We start from the raw sequence: 16,032 nt of genomic DNA on the forward strand, positions 1-16,032 counted from the left end.
CAGATAAAAAAAAAGTAGTCATTTTTATTTGAAAGATGTGCTTTTTTTGTTTTTGTATATTTGTAAACTTTTCCACACACTCCCTCCTTCCCGAGCTCTCAGGAGCGTTCAGCACCTCTGCCTTCCTCTCTCCCCGCCCAGTCGATTTAAACTCCCGGTTCTCTAGGCTCCCAGGGCCACCCTCCAGGCCCTGCGGGACTTCAGCAGGTCGCTAAGCTGGAAGGCTGGTCTTGTGGACAGTAGAGAGGCCTGGCAGCCAACACAGAGCAACGGCTTCTGCCTCTCTTTTTCATGACCTGGCAAGGCATCGAAGGTCAGGATCAAGGGCTTGTGTTCTGTGCTTGCCCAGTGACCTGCTGAGTGGGAGCTCGTGGGAAGGCCGGGGTGCTGCTGTTTTCTGTGGGTCTGTAACCCGGGGAACCCCGTGTGGCTGTGAGAGGTTTCTGCCAACGTGTGCTGCCAGGCGCTGTGGCACCTCTGGAGGAGGCTGAGCCTCGTAACATTGGCCCACCTGCGACTGGGGCAGGATCCCTGCTCTCAGACCCTCACCTGCTCTGCCCGCTGGCTCTGGAAAGGCCAAATTTCGCCCTGCTTTTGCCCCTCTGGCCTGGCACACTTGAACTTTTTGCACGTGCCTCTCTGGATACTGCAGCTGCAATGTGGGCAGCTGAGCGTTTGGTTAAGGTGGGGTCTCTGGACTTACCCCTAGAAGGCCTCCCCATGCCGCTCTCGGCTGACCCTAGAGTGGCTTGGTCCGTAAGACCTATCAGATCTCTGCAGAGAATGCCATGCGATGTGCTACCTGGCCAGCATTCCACGGTGACCTAAGCCCAGCAGTGGGCGGCTCTGGCACAAGCATCCCAGCCTCACCCCCCGTTGGCATCAGCCGATGGGCATGTCACAGATGGGCCAAATGACCACTGGGATCTGGCAGGGCAAGTTCCTTGAGGCAGGAGGTCTCCATCCAGGTGACCAGGATGCATTCTGAGAAACTGACCCCAGATGGTTAGAGGCAGGACTGATGGCACTGGGGGACCCATGGCAGCCTAGGCCACCGCACGCACACGTCAGAACTGCGCTTCTGAGGACTCGACCTTCCGGCGAAGACGAGAGGCAGCACGATTCCACGAGCACCCCTTCCAGAAGGCGAGGACCAGCGTACGAACGTAATCCAGTGTCGTGTGTTTCGTTTTTCTATGTGTGTACATAATTATATATAGAGATAGACTTGTGTATACGCCTTCCACTGTCACATCCTCACAGGTACACGTGCTCCATCAATAGTCTTGTTTCTGCTGCTCTCGAGTTGGAACTTGCCTTGTGATAAGTTTTGGAAACTCAAAAGTACTGCGACGTGTTGAAACCAGAAATGCTGAATATTGTCTAATAACTCGTGATTGTCTTGCCATCAATAAAGTCGCACATAGGTGTGGTGAGCTGTGGGTAGCGCCCGCCCCTGGCCGTGTCGCCACCATCTCTACACACTGACATGCATGAGTGTGTGTGCTCGTGTGGGCCGGGGCTCCCCAGCCCCATCAGCCAGCACACTCCCAATTGGTGCTTGTTGGAAGAGGGTTTGCTCTGGGGATCCCAGTAAGTCAACGTGTGCTAGATTTGTTCGTTGGCACTAAAGGATAACTCTGCAAAGCTGTGTAACCCACACGGGGTGGCTTACAGCCTGCCTTCTCAGACCGGGACTGTTTTCCCACGGTGACCCGGAGCAGCAGCACGTGTCAGCTGGCCTGATGTGGCCTTGCTGGGGGCGAGGGGGAGTTCCTGCCTTCCCTAGCATGCACCCGCAGAGTCCAGGCCCCATGGCCTCTGAGGGGGAGGATACAGCCTCTTATTCAGCCACCTTGGCAGTGCCCACCGTGGGCCCCTGCCTGGGGTCTGTGTGAGCAGCCCCCATGACATAGGCCGGGTTCTCTGATGGGGACAGAAGTGCTGGTGCAGTGTCGTGGGACTGGCTGTGCATCCCTGTGAGGGCAAGAGGCCAGCATGGACTCCCTGCAGGAAATGACCTGCTTGGGAAGTCCACTGCTGTCCCCTTAGACTGGCCGTGCCCCGGCAGCTGAGCAGATCCTCTATTCTGCCCTTTTCTCTGTTGGGGATCTCAAAGCAAAGCAGTGAAGAGTGTCACAGGTACCTAAATGCCCGGTGTTAAGATGGAGCAGGCAGCCCCGGTCACACACTTGCCCCAATCTGAAGGTGTGACATAGGACTGCCACTTGCCTGCTTTGGCTGAGGCAGGGGAGGGGGCAGTGTTCACCGGCCTGCTGGTTCCAGGCAAGCTCCTAGGGCCAGAGCCCCCTCCCCGGCTGCTGCTGCGACTGTCCTCTGTCGCCATCATACAGTGCTCCCAGGTGTGAGAAGGGCAATGGCCACGTGGATGCGAGTCTCCCAGGCCCCAGGAAAGGAAAGTGACGCGAGGGCATGCTTGCAGGGAAGGAATGAGCGCTGTGTGCAGGCTGCTCTCAGGCTGTTTCAGCCATGAGCAAGCTGGGAGGGTGCGTGGGTGTTTGGGTTACTGCCCTGTAGAGCACAGCCAGGCCCACGTCTGCTGCACCTCCCCAACGAGGGGCCCTTTGCAGTCAGCTCTGTGGGGACTCCCGTTCAGCTGGTGCAGTCCTCAGCGCGCAGCCTGGAGAGCTCAGCGTGCAGGGGCCCTGGACTCCAAGCCGCGGTCTGGGTGTCGCTGCTGGTGGAGTGTGGGTTACCTTCATCCCCACACTGTGTGCACACACGTGTCCGCCGTGTGCAGCTCGCGTGGGCAACAGGCACGGTGGCCACACTCTTTAAACTGTGTAAACTGTGGAAGGACTCCGCATGTTAGACAATAAACTGCCCTGATTCTCCGCACAGCTGCGTGTCCAGTCTCTCAGCGGGGCCACTGTAAATGGGGGACAGCTGAGCAAAAGCAGGGGTCAAGTGCCTGCTGTGCAGGGCGCCCCTACTCCTGTGCCTGGGTGGTCTGCCCCTGGCCCACAGCTTTTGGCTCCTTTCTCCTCCTCAGCTAGGCTCACCAGCTAGGGGGCCAAGGTGGGACACCCGAGATGACCCCCTGCGTCCCCATCATCTCCAGCTGCCCAGCCCTGATGCGAGAGGCCCCAGGCAGAACTGGGCCTTGGGAGTAGGACTTCCTGCCGTGGATCCCTGCTCCTTCTGGTGGTCTCCAGAAAGCCACTCACAGCAAACAAGTCATGGAAGGTATCCTCACCCGTATGAGGTCGAGTGGCTGCCTCCCACTTCGGCCCTGACCACATTCTATTCCAGGCCTAACGATGGTCTTCTGGAAAAGGAGACGTGGAACTGGACTGGGACTCTCAAACGCTGGTGGGCACCAGGCTCGCCCATGGCGCCTGCTGACAGGGGGCCCTGCCCTGGACGCTGGGCCTTCACAGCAGCTTGGGGCTGGGCTGGGCACTCCACCTGCCTAGCAAGTGGGAGTGGAATCTTGTGGTTCCCGAGGCCTCCGGAGGCGGTCTGGCTGGGGTGGCTGGGGTCTCCAGTGTGCTCTGGCTCTAAGGCTTGGCCTGGGAATCACGGAGCCCTTCCCGGCGCCTCTCCCACCACTTGCCTTGTGCTGCAGGACTGGGTTCAGCTGAGTGACCCTTCTCAAAAACAGAAAAAATAAACCAAGAGAAGCTGAGAGCACATACACACCTCTTAACAGAAACCATGGATTTTCGCTTCCAGGTACTTCCCATGATCATGTGGCCATGACGCCACACCCACACCACAGTCCGACTCCTGGTCACCCACTGCCTTAAGGTGCTACCTGGAGCCAGTGTCCAACGGGTTGGAACAGCAGCCTTCAGATGAGCGCTCGGGTCATCAAGGTCTGACTCCCATCGCATGCTGCACTTATCCCGTGTTCGTGCTGGCTGCCTGCACGCTGTAGGGGCTGCGGGCCTGGGGCACATTTACCAGAAATAGCGACGGTCTGCGGGGATGTGGGCGCTCTGCCCCACTGTCCCCCCAGGAAGGGGACAGAAGCCATCCTTCTGGGACTGTGGCTACAGGAGCTCCCAGTACACTGCTCTGGAACTGGCTGCTCGCCTACCCGGGGCACCCTTGTCTCTGGGTAAGCAGTCACTGGCCCTGTCCCCAAGTAGCCCTTCCTGTGCACAACCGGCTTCAGGCTCAAGTTAACCTGGAGTTAGTCCCTCCACCCCTGAGCACTCTACACCACCATTTTATTGCTTTATTGGGCCAGATAGCATGTTTATCAGGAAAGGTATTAATAAAGACACAATAAAAACACCTAGTGTTTAAGAAGACAACCAAGAACGCCCTTTTGAAAACACTATTTTTTTAAGCATCTGTGAATATGTATTTGGAGACTACAGAGAACGTTCTCACTCTGCACCTGCCCCACAGCATCCCAGCTGTGGCAAAGCAGGGGCTGATGAGGCTGTACAGGTGCACGGCCCCAAGGCATGCAGCCGTCCAGAGTACAAAGCAGGATCCCCACCTGCACAGGCCCCAGAGCACACCTGACTCTGGTCAGTTGAGGCTCTTATCACCCGAGGGACTGAGAGCTCCCGGCAAGCCTCCGGTGAAGGCTGGGCCAGGAACAGTCCCTCCGCTCACCTCTGCTCTGTACCCAATCAAACTGAGAATAAACGGCGAGACAATGGACCAACCCTGAACGTGAGTGGTGCAGCAAATCAACTGGTTCCCATACACAGGCCTGTCTCCAGGGAAAGGGGGCCAAACCGCAAAAGCAGGAAGCAAGGAAAGGTGCAGGGACCGTCATGACCTTCCTGGCCACGACTTTGCTAGGCAGTCAGCTTGGCTCACAGGGCTTTGGACACTGCAGCCAGCAAACGCTGGACGGAAGCAATGGGGAGCCGGGACTTGACAAGTTCCAAGTTGGTTTCAATAGTACCTTGTTTCCAGAACACACATTCTGTCCCTCTTCCTTAGCAACTCGGGGACCACCGCTGCCCTTTTCCCAACCCGCTCCTGTGCTCCAGGGCTGCCCCTCAGGCGATCTTAGCAAGCCACTTCTCCAAGTCCTGGATGTCCGCAGAGTCAGAGTCCCCTCTCCCACCCTTGGCACTACACTCCAGGAACTCCACTTTGAGGGGCAGCTGGGAGAATTCAAATTCTTTGCCTTTCTTTCCCAACTGTGCAGGGGCAGTGCTGGAGCTGTCCAGGGTGCTGGGCGCGGCAGACCGGGTAACTCGCAAGGTGTTGCTGTGGGCAGAAGGCAAACAGGTCAGGAAGCCAAGCAGGCCCACGGTAACCGCATCCTGCAGTCCCAGATAGTCCAGCACCCGGACAACTTAACCACAGAACCACCAAGTACCCTGTGACTCTCGGGTACTCTGCAAGACACAGGAGGTGGCAGGAATGCCGGACGAGCGGCAGTGCAGCCAACCGTGTTCTCAGGCCCTGCGCAATGACACACGCTACAAACTCGGCTTTCTGAAAGGGTTGAGAATGAAGCTGTACATTTTTATCTTGAGCCCCTCTGGACATGGAACTTAGAAATCATGAACTCCACAGTGCCCATTCAGGCTGGGCTAATCCTCTTGATCCGGTGTGAGCCTCCTCACTGCCACCTGCCGGCCCCAGTAAAGACTGCAGCAACAGCACTCCCTGACTCCGCCCCTTCCTGCTCCCCAGAAACAGAATCAACCACGCACAGATGCACCCACTTTCCTCAAAAAGAAAGTCGCTCTCAGTTCTGCACTGTGGCTTGAAGGCAAACAACACTTTCTTTAGGAACACACCAAGTCTTTAAAAAATGGATATAAAATGATATACTTTCATCTTTAGGGATAAACTTTAGGGAGGACACACTGGGCCCTCGTAGGCGTGCGGGCACCTGCTGAACCAAGGGCCCAGTTGGCTGGCCACCCACTGCAGCAAGGGCCCCGCTGGCCGGCCACCTGCTGAACCAAGGGCCCCGCTCATGCACTTACAGTTCTTTCTCCAGCTGCTGTTGAATTAGCTTTGCTGATTTTGCCATCGCAATATCTGTAAAGAAATAATAGTATTGTTTCAGTTTAAAGAGAAAAGGCCGCCCCCACGTCTTCTTGCACGCAGAACCCTCCCATCTGCACCGGCCAGTCTGCCTTCGACGCACTCTCATCACTGCGGCTTCTCCATTACAGCTCTGCCTCTGCGCGTGCTTCTCCCACAGTGACGCTTACAAACAGATCACCCTGGCGTCTGAAGCTGTGCACACCCGACAGACCTCTTTCCATTCACTACCGACATAAGCCTAGCAAAACCCCAATGCTACCAGGGCCTCACTCAGCAGTCGATTTACCATGCCTGCAGCTGACACGACAGTAAACAGGCCTGGGCTGACAGTCTGGGCAAACAAAACCCTAGCAGGCCCGAGGTGCTCAGCTCGGCACTGAACAGCAGGAGTGGGCGATTACCCACCCGAAAAAGGCACTGGGCCTTCCACAGAACCAGGCAGAATTTTATATGTACCAGCTCAGCTTCGCCGGGTGTCACTGCAAAGTTTTCTGTGCTTATCAGGTAAAAAGAATACAACTTGAGGGCCTGGTGTGGTTCTAATCCCGCCAGCCCCGCTTCCCTTCCAGCTCCCTGCTGTGGCCTGTGAAAGCAGTCGAGGACGGCCCAAAGCCTTGGGACCCTGCACCTGCGTGGGAGACCTGGGAGAGGCTCCTGGCTCTGGATCAGCTCAGCTCCGGCTGTTGTGGCCATTTGGAGAATGAACCAGCAGATGGGAGATCTTCCTCTCTGCCTCTCCTCCTCTCTGTATATCTGACTTTCCAATAAAAATAAATAAATCCAAAAAGGAAAAAAAAAAAACTTCTGCAAGCGCTCCTTGATCAAATTTGCTAGCAAACTTATTTGAAAGGAGACACTGTCCTGTGGCCCTGAGGATGATACGACAGACTATTGATCTGACCAGCTGGGACACTTGAAGTCACACACACACACTCTCTCTCTCTCTCTCAAAACACTACATCAAAGAAAAACCACTGACAGTCCCTCTCTCGGCACCCGAGACTGCTGAGAAGGTAGAAGTACAAACAGACTCTAACATGTATAACCCTCCCAACTATCGTTGCTCTGCACAGCTGTCTGCCATCCTCCAGAACCACAGCAAACACGCCGAGCCAACTCTCAGCCCGCCCCAAGGACCCCGCTGCTGGGACCCGAGGCACCTCGCCTGTCCCCCAGCCCGCCCCGAACACCCCACTGCCGGGACCCGAGGCACCTCGCCTGTCCCCCAGCCCACCCCAAGGACCCCGCTGCCGGGACCCGAGGCACCTTGCTTGTTGCAGGCTATCAGGAACGAGGGTGCATTCTTCAGACTCACGCTGTCCAGCAAGACTTGGTACAGAAACTCAGCCACGTCCTTCACCTCTCGCTGGAACGCTGCACTGTCCACGACAAACACAACAGCCCTGGGAGGAGAGAGGGAACGCCCAGCTTGAGGGCCGGCCGCAGCGCACTGCCACCCTGGAAACCCGTGTGCAGGACTCCCTGCCGCGCGGCTGCCCTGAGCACACACGGCCACCATGTGCACCCAGCGTAGATTCTCCTGGAATAGAGAACTCGAGGGTTCCTATGCAACAGTGACTGCAGCTGCAAAGACAGCAGGATGTACCTGCGCCCAGAGACCAAGAAACAACCTAGAGGAGACAGCTCAGCACCGCGAGCCACGCCCAGAGTGCCAGAACAAGGAAGAGCATCCCACGGCCCAAGTCTGGCTTGGCTGCCCGGCTTCCTGGTGACATGGGGCGGCGCACGAGGCTGCACTCCTGCCACCCACCTGGAGGCCAGGGCCGAGTTCCTGGTTCCAGGCTTCAGCCCAGCCAGGGACCACTGTCAGCCTTGGGGGTGGGAGGTGGGCAAAGGGCACCGTGAAAATCACAGAAACGACACACTCTCAACCTGCAGACACTCAGGAGGCCCAAGTCAGAGGGCAGGGCCACAGGGCACAGCCCACGCCGGCACGGCGCACGCCGGCACGGCCCACGCCGGCACAGCTCACGCAGGCACAGCCCATCTTCCCAGCCTCACTTGTTGTTACTCACTGTCTGACTAGTTTTACCTTCATATTTTCAACATATTTATGCAAAATACTTTAACCAGAGTAACTATACTAAAATTATAGACTATTTAGAACTGGCAACAGAAAAAGAAAACATTTTTGCTTAGAAATTAACAGTGAATGGCAAAAATCTACCAATTTTAGGTCTCATCTGTCCAAGGAATAAAAATTCCCCTCTCACTGCAGCCTCCTTGTGGACGGCGAAGCACTCAGAGCCTTCAAGCAGGAGTGAGCCAGTCGCCTCCATCAACCAGCAGCCAGCGGCTGTCTCAGGCAAACCGCGGCCAGCTGTGACAACTACACTGTGCCAACTACACCGTGACAGCCCTGGCCGTGCGGGACACACAGCTCACAGTCAGGAAGACCAACATACACAGTTTGAAACGGAGTGCCTGCTCAGTTCTCACCCACATTACAGACCAAACGTGAAACCAACATGTAAGAACCTTAGGGACAAACTTGTAAATTAAAAATACTAAGAGAAATACTGAAACACTGTTCTCTGGGGGCACTGAGTCTAGGCAGTTAGACTCAGAGCCATGTTGACTTTAACAACTTCTGGGACCCTTCCTAGCTTTAAAATTCTTTTCTTCTGACTAATTGTCCCACGTGTCATGAGAGTAAATGCAGAATTTATAACAGCACAGCAAGAGCTGACACTTCACTACCTCGCTGAGACACACGGGGTGGGCTTGCCACTCCCCGCGGCCGACCCCAAAGGCCACACTCTCTGCCTCAGGACACCATGCTGTTTCCTGAACCGCACCAGAGCAAGCAACGGGCCTCATCGCAGAGTTTGGGTTGGCCCATTCCACTTCCTGTCCACTCACCTGGCGGAGGTCTTAAAGCGCTCCAAGAACTGAAGCCGCAGGCTCTCATGGCCGGGGAGGTCAATCAGGGTCAGGCTGCTGCCCTAGGCACGGCAGGGAGAACAGTCAGTCACTGGATCCAGTTCCAGTCTGCTATGAAATCACCGAGCGAGGCTAACCAGTGTTCAGAGCGCGTCTTCGGTTAGAATGCCTGGGGATCTAACAGCACAGACTCGATTCCCAAACCAACACGACATACACTGAGGAAGAGGAACATGGTGTGGAATTGCAGTCACGGTTCAACAAATGTTGGGAGGAAACACAAGACTCCGGAGCTTGCGTGGCCTGCCTGACGTGTGGGGGAGGGCCAGTACGAACGGAACCACACCATGAGGACACCACCACCGTCCACGGGCCAGTGTTTAATTACAGAGCCTGCCATCTACCAGAGCATGGTACTGCCACTGCCATTCCTAATCGTGGCAATAACGCACCCTGTCACCATGCTGTCTGAGTCTTCACATGCTTGTCTAGCCCCTGGGCCACACTCGCCACAGCTTCCTCCCCACTGTCATCGACTCAAGCTACGCAAGGAAGGGAGAAGGCGCACAGTTCTTTCTGGGTCGTTCTGATACAGACACTGCGAAACTGTTACAGTGAAGACTATGACAGCAAACAAAATGGAGCGTCCACTAGTCCACGAGCCCGAGTTTAATTCTCAGATCCGTCACACAGCGGAATAGCGGGCACTAATGAACCAACCAGGCAGCACCTGTGCAAAACAAAAAACCCAAACTAGATCTATCTTACTGTTATATGAAAAAAAGAAAAAACATCTGGCCAGAGCAGAGTTATAAAAACTAAAAAATACACAAACACACTCATAAATGCATAGACTGGAATGCTACCCAGGAAATAAGTGAGCTACTGACTGGACACTGCTGTAAGAAAGGAGAAATTACTTTTGGTCAATTTTTCTCTTCAACTTTCTGCATTTTCAGGGCACGCACATCGTTACCTATTTAAGACAGGGGGCTGGGCGGGGAGGAGGACCTCACCATCCTGGAAGCGCGCCTAGCCAACATAGAAAAACAAAGAACCAAGCTGGGATGACCATCACCGTGCACAGGCCGGGCAGGAGCCCGTCCACCACCCACGCACCCAGGGCGGGGTCTGCACGGACGGACCCCCAAGCATGCGTGCCACAAGCGGCACCCGCACCGCCTCACGCCAGCCCCGCCGACACCTTACCCTGTTGTTGTTGACTCTGTACACGGCCGAGCTGTCCGTGATAGACGTCTGAGTGTCTCTGTAATGGCCTGTTAACAACTGTCGAAAAGCAAGAGGGCAGACACGAGGCCGTCAGCGTCACAGCAAGCACCATTCGTCTAACTTTCCCAAGGGTAAGTTCAAAAGGATGAACTGTGCTTGCAACAGTCGAAAAGGACCATACCAACTGTGTTAGCCCTCCAAAAGTCTAACTGCAAGCGTCACTCTTCCCTCGGCGGGAGAAAACACAACATTAGCTTCAAACCATGGCTAGTGGCCATATTTATCAACATTTTAAAAGTCAAAAAAATGATTTGAGCTTACATTCCACTAGAGATGAAATCATTTCTCTCTCCAAGGAAAGACTAAGCAGAAACAACCTGCCCACTCTCCGTAGTAAAACTCACTCAAAGCTACTTAGCGCATTAGAGAGAAACAGCGAGTAAGAAAACCAGCTTCACCAAAGAAAGACGCCCTTTAAAAAATGTCTGAAAGGAACTGGGAGTCGCGTGCAGGTCAGCGGCCCGTGCGTCCAGCTGTCCTGGCGGCCTCAGCAAAGAAGGAAACAGCCACATGAACCCTTCAGGCGCAGTGGCCCAACAGGCTAATCCTTCATCTGCAAGTGACAGCATCCCACATGGGCGCCAGTTCATGTCCCGGCTGCTCCACTTCCCATCCAGCTCCCTGCCTGTGGCCTGGGAAAGCAGTGGAGGATGGCCCAGAGCCTTGGGACCATGCACCCGTGCGGGAGACCCGGAGGAGACTCCTGGCTTTGGATCCGCTCAGCTCCAGCCATTGCAGCCACTTGGGGAGTGAACCAGCAGATACAAGACCTCTCTTAAAATAAAAAGAAAATTAGCACCTTTAAGACAAAGGCCAAAAATGAAAACACTCCCCATATTGGAAATGCGTTGGTTTTCTAAGACAGTCATTTGCTCCCAAGCATAGAAGAACTGCCAAATTGAGCAGCACCAACTGAACAAACGGACTACGAGCCCACAGGGGTACTGGGGCGAGCCCAGAGGTACCGGGGCGAGCCCACAGGAGTACCGAGGTGAGCCCACAGGAGTACCGGGGCGAGCCCACAGGAGTACTGAGATGAGCCCACAGGAGTACCGGGGTGAGCCCACAGGAGCACCGGGGCGAGCCCACAGCAGTACTGAGATGAGCCCACAGGAGTACCGGGGCGAGCCCACACGAGTACCGACAAAGCTTTGGGGAGGCAGAAACCCCAGCACTCACCCTGACGAACAGCAAGGTTTTTCCGGAGTCACAGAGGCCGACCAGCAGCACCGCTCGCTGACTGCTCCTTCGGCTGCGGATGAGCTTCCAGAGCACTGTGAAAGACAGGGAGAGCCCCCCAATGTCAGCCTGGGCGGGCCACATGGGTCAGGGTGGGCCCCAACAGGGCGCTCCAGCCAGAAACCTGCTCGCCCGGGGAAAAGTGCTTCTGCCGCTGCAGCAGACACCATTGTAACAGCCGGTGCGTGGTCCTGGGGTCCCCCCAGGCGCTCCAGCCTGTGGACACCTCGGGATGTGGGTTGGAGTCTCCCCAGGACCCCAGCAGGCACAGGGCGCTCCAGCCAGACATCTGCTTGCCTGGGGAGATGTGTTGTGCCGGTAGGTAGTCCTGCGGTCCCCCCACCCAACCCCGAGTGCCGGGCCCATGCACCCCCAGGCTCTCCAGCAGGTGGACACCTCGGCCGGGAGTTGGGGGGGGGGCTCCCCAGGAACCCAGCAAGCACAGGGAGCTCCAAATCGGGTAAGGACTCGGCAGCGGACCACGAAGGAGGAGGAAGAACCCCGCGTCCCCACGGACGAGTCCCCGGGATCCCTTCGAGATGGGGCGTGCTTGACTCCTTGCCCTCCCGAACCCCACGTCCCAACCCCAAATCCCCCGACCCGCCACAGCCACCGGCCGCCTGTGTACCCAGCGTCAGCAACACCGCGAGAACCGCCACCACCACTGACAGCAGCGTCGGGTCCCTCTGCTGCAGCTCCTGCCGCAAAGAGTCTAGGTAGGGCTGGAAAGTGCCCCGGACAGCGGCCCGGTCCCCGAGCCGTCGGGAATCCGCAGACGCCATGATGGAAGCCGCGCGTGGCGCCCAGTGCCGCACTAGTGACGTGGCTCTGGGTTCTGCGCAGGCGCCGCGAGCGGAGCCTCCTGGGAGTGGTAGTTCCTAGGGAAGCCCCACATGCATGACGGGAGTTGTGGTTTCTCTCGCTCCCGCGGTACCTTAAAAGCTGCGGTTGGGGCACCGGGTTGTTGGAGACTGTGAGTCGGTGATTGCTGTGGAAAAAATGGGGGAAATGAATCCAGCGCATGGCCCCTGGAATGTTCACCGAGGATTTCCAGCCGGACCCTACGGTGAGGTGAGGTTTGTGAGGAAATGAAGCATTCCGGGAACCGGCAGGGGCCGCACCGCACCTTTTGGGGCCTCGTGAAGGGGAACAGGAGAAAATGGGTCCAGGCTGTGGTGGAACAGGTGCCGAAACCAGTGTCCGTGTGTCCCCGCATTGCCCGCGCAGGGCTGCATACCCGCCTAGTGTCTGCCCTGAAGCAGACAACGGGAAGACGGGCGGTCCGAGGGGACTCGGTGCGGGGGAGTGTCCACGACGCAGACCCCGCCGGACGTGGGCTTCCGGGTCTTGCAGGGTTTTCAAGAGAAGTCGTGACCGCAGACGTTTTATTTTTTAAATTAAAAAATTCCATTGGGGAGGAGGGGGGTTCGGGAAGGCAGGTAACTGAAATGTGGCATAAATGTTTTATTTCTTCCAAATAAAGCACTTCTGCCAGCCAGAAGGGTCCCAACTGGCAGGCTCTGTATTAACGACCCAAGCAGTAATGAGAGATACAAAGATAAGTCACCATCATTTTTCTGTGCATCATTTCTGATGAACATTATTTCAAGCATTTCTTTGTACTGAAATGTCTATAAGAAGGCAAGATGGATAAAAGGAATCAATAGCAACAGAACGTTGTCTTGGAAGAGATGACAGCAGGTGCTGGCGTGTTCCCTCTGCCTAGGACAGCGTGTGACTTACAGGAAGCAGTAGGAAGTTGCCAGATGAATGACCCCAGGCCTCAGTGTCCATGGCTGTGACAAGCTCTGCTCTCACAGGTGTGCCGACATGCGGCCCCAGCCTGGGTATGTCCCTTCCAACTCTGGCTTCTCATGGAGTGGGGTGTACCATTCCGTATTAGAATAGAACAACCTGTTATGATTTTCCTCTAACACACACATTGGGTTTATTTATTTGAAAGGCAGAGCCAGGGTCAGAGAGAGGGAGCTTCCATCTGCTGGCCAGGCCAAAGACAGAAACTGCCAACTCCAACCAGGTCTTCCACTTGGTGGCAGTGACCCAAGTCCTTGGGACAACCTCCACTGCTTTCCCAGGTGCACTAGCAGGGAGCTAAATTGGAAGTGGAGCAGCCCAGACTCCAACCAGTGCCCATGTGGGATGCAGGTGTCCCTGTGTGTCAAATTCCTGGATCTCAGCCCACACACCTGGAGCCCCTGAACCATCCATGGGACTGACGGAGCAGCTGCAAGTGCATAAAGGATGCCTTCTCTTCCCAAGACAGAGGGGGCGGGATTTAAGGCCAGGTCAGATGTCCGCCCTGAGCATCCACTCCAGGCTGCCTGCTACTATGAAGGTTCATTGTGGTTCTTCTGGCTTGAATCGGTGGACAGAAGGAAGCCAGTGCTGGTACCAGGCACTGTTGCTTCCTTGGCACCTGACACACTCAAAATGGCCATGATCCTCCCAGAACTTCAAAATCCAGCAGGTTTTTACTATAGGATTTGTCCCTGAGGATACTTAGGGGAAAAAAGTAATTTAAGAAACTTTTAAGGGACCAAGAGGGCTATTATCTCCTCAGTCCTTATAAGGCGGTCTCAGATCAGATTGACCTTTGGAGAGTTATCTGGACATCTTTGTGTCTTGGTGTGCAAGCAGCAGTAAAGATCCCAAATGAGTAGAGATGCGTAGGAATCAGAGCAGAGAATTCCAGGAAAGAGTGGTTCACTGTGTCGAGTGGGGAAAGCGAAGGAGCCACACTGGTTTAACAGTTGGCAGTTGAGTGGTGCTTTGCCAGTGGCTTTACACAAGACAGTGAATGGAAGACTGACTCCTGTGTATGTTCTGCTGCTACCAATAAATGAAATGTGGAGGGCTGAGGCTCTCCTGGCAGGAAGCCGGGCTGGGAAGAGGCCCCTAGGAGGTCACTATTGTGACAGCAAGGCCCCGAGGATTAGTTTTAGCAAAAGGTATTTCACTTTCTCCAAAAAGTGCTTCACTTTCTCCAACAGAGTTGAGCCAAGACCTCAGCTGCATATCATGGGAATCGTTAAACATCAAATGGAAGACAAGCCTTCTGTGGTCTTTCCGCGGAAGTACCAGTCTTCCTCACTCACTCCCTCAGCCTCCTTGTAGCCTCTTCCCCAGCAAAGCCATTTGAATCTATTAGAAAAACCACGCAGAGCCACCCAGCCATCTCCGGGTGTGCTGTGCCCAGAGCTGCAGTTGGGCACTCGTGAATCCTTGAGGAAAGGGCAGCCAAGGCCTCCACTCAGAGGGCAGGACTCAGGGGCGCAGGCATTTAGTCCGACAGTAACCAGAAATCCTTCCGATGGAGAATATGTAGGAAAGAAAGGGACTGTTGAAATATAAAATCTGTAATGGATTTTATTTTGCAGCTCATACACTTGACAGCACAGACCTGTAAATACAGACATAATTGGCAGAAACACTTCAGCCCAGAAAATCCCGGGGGAGGCCCAGGGTGATCCAAGCTCCATCTCCAGCTCTGTGGCAGCTCTGTCTCCTCTCTCTTGTGGATCTCAATGCTTGTGGAAAGTGCAGACTTCCAGAAGCCCTGTAGGGGCAGAGCAGAGGGGGAGAGCCTTCAAACATCTACCCTGTGTTCTTATGAGTGGTTGGGTGAGTGAACAGTTACAGTATGAAGGCCTCAGGCCCTTATCTGCCTTTTTTCTGATGAGTGGACCTCACCATTCTTCTACCGCCCTTTCTACTTGCTTCTGGACTCCACCTCCTGCCCAGGGACAGCCCTGGAGCATCACTCCCACCTCATTTCTTATGGGCCAGGCCCAGGCTCACACACCTGAGTAGGTGTGAGTAGAACAATAGTCCTTCCCTGACCTCTCCTTGGCAAACCAGGTGAAAACTGACCTAGCCCTTGAAACATGCACAATTCTGTGCAAGGGGTTGGGGGAGAACAGTTCAGACTGTCCCACTCCTTCTAGGGGACACAGGGTAGGTGACTCATAACTTGGTATACACCACAGTGGACCTCAAAAACCACATTGCTTGCAGCTGCATGTCAGGCTGTTTTAAGGCACAACCTGCTATAGCACAGCCTAGCAGAATCAGGGTCCATGGGCCTGGAAATCTACATTCTGATAAGATCAATGGCTCACCCACATGCCACAGAAGAAGGGCAGGGCAACTGGCAGTTGCCACATGCTCTTTTTCCACATTTTCCAAATGCTGTCAGGGATTCAGTGATGCACAGCAGAAGTAGGCCTCACAGGTGTTTAGGTCTGTTTCAGATCTTAGAAAGTGTACTCCAGATGAGTGCTATCTGTGGTGAATTCATAAGTCACCAGTACTCTAGAGTACTCTAGAACGATGGTCTCTGAGAGGCCTGTCCTCAGCCTGCGGAGATGCCCTGTGCCGCAGGGCACACACACTACAGAACACTCACAATGAGGCAGTGCGGGAGTGAAGAAACAACTTTTCAGCTCAGTTTTACCTCATTTCATGTATGTGGCCATATTTCTGATGGCTACCATACTGGACAAGGCAATTTTCCTAAGATGTGGATTTGGAGGCACTGAGCATGGGTGTGCAAACTCTTTTCATTTTTCTCAGAAACATATG

The 16,032-nt window shown here is 55.0% G+C and overlaps 1 protein-coding gene across 1 annotated transcript in view; it reads right to left on the reverse strand.

The window, feature by feature from the left end:
• Window positions 1–4,192: 4,192 nt before the first annotated feature.
• The window catches only part of TF (transferrin), a 33,088-nt gene continuing 21,248 nt past the window's right edge, over window positions 4,193–16,032 (reverse strand). Inside the window, 9 exon segments of the mRNA XM_040962783.1 lie at window positions 4,193–5,202; window positions 5,934–5,988; window positions 7,264–7,400; window positions 8,881–8,963; window positions 10,111–10,188; window positions 11,371–11,465; window positions 12,059–12,227; window positions 12,230–12,308; window positions 13,978–13,996. Of these exon segments, the coding sequence (XP_040818717.1) occupies window positions 4,989–5,202; window positions 5,934–5,988; window positions 7,264–7,400; window positions 8,881–8,963; window positions 10,111–10,188; window positions 11,371–11,465; window positions 12,059–12,227; window positions 12,230–12,308; window positions 13,978–13,996 (929 nt within the window). The 3' untranslated portion in view covers window positions 4,193–4,988.

This window comes from Ochotona curzoniae, unplaced genomic scaffold (genome assembly GCF_017591425.1).
Source record: "Ochotona curzoniae isolate NIBS_2020 unplaced genomic scaffold, NIBS_Ocur_1.0 contig_1302, whole genome shotgun sequence".
Lineage (NCBI taxonomy): Eukaryota > Metazoa > Chordata > Mammalia > Lagomorpha > Ochotonidae > Ochotona > Ochotona curzoniae.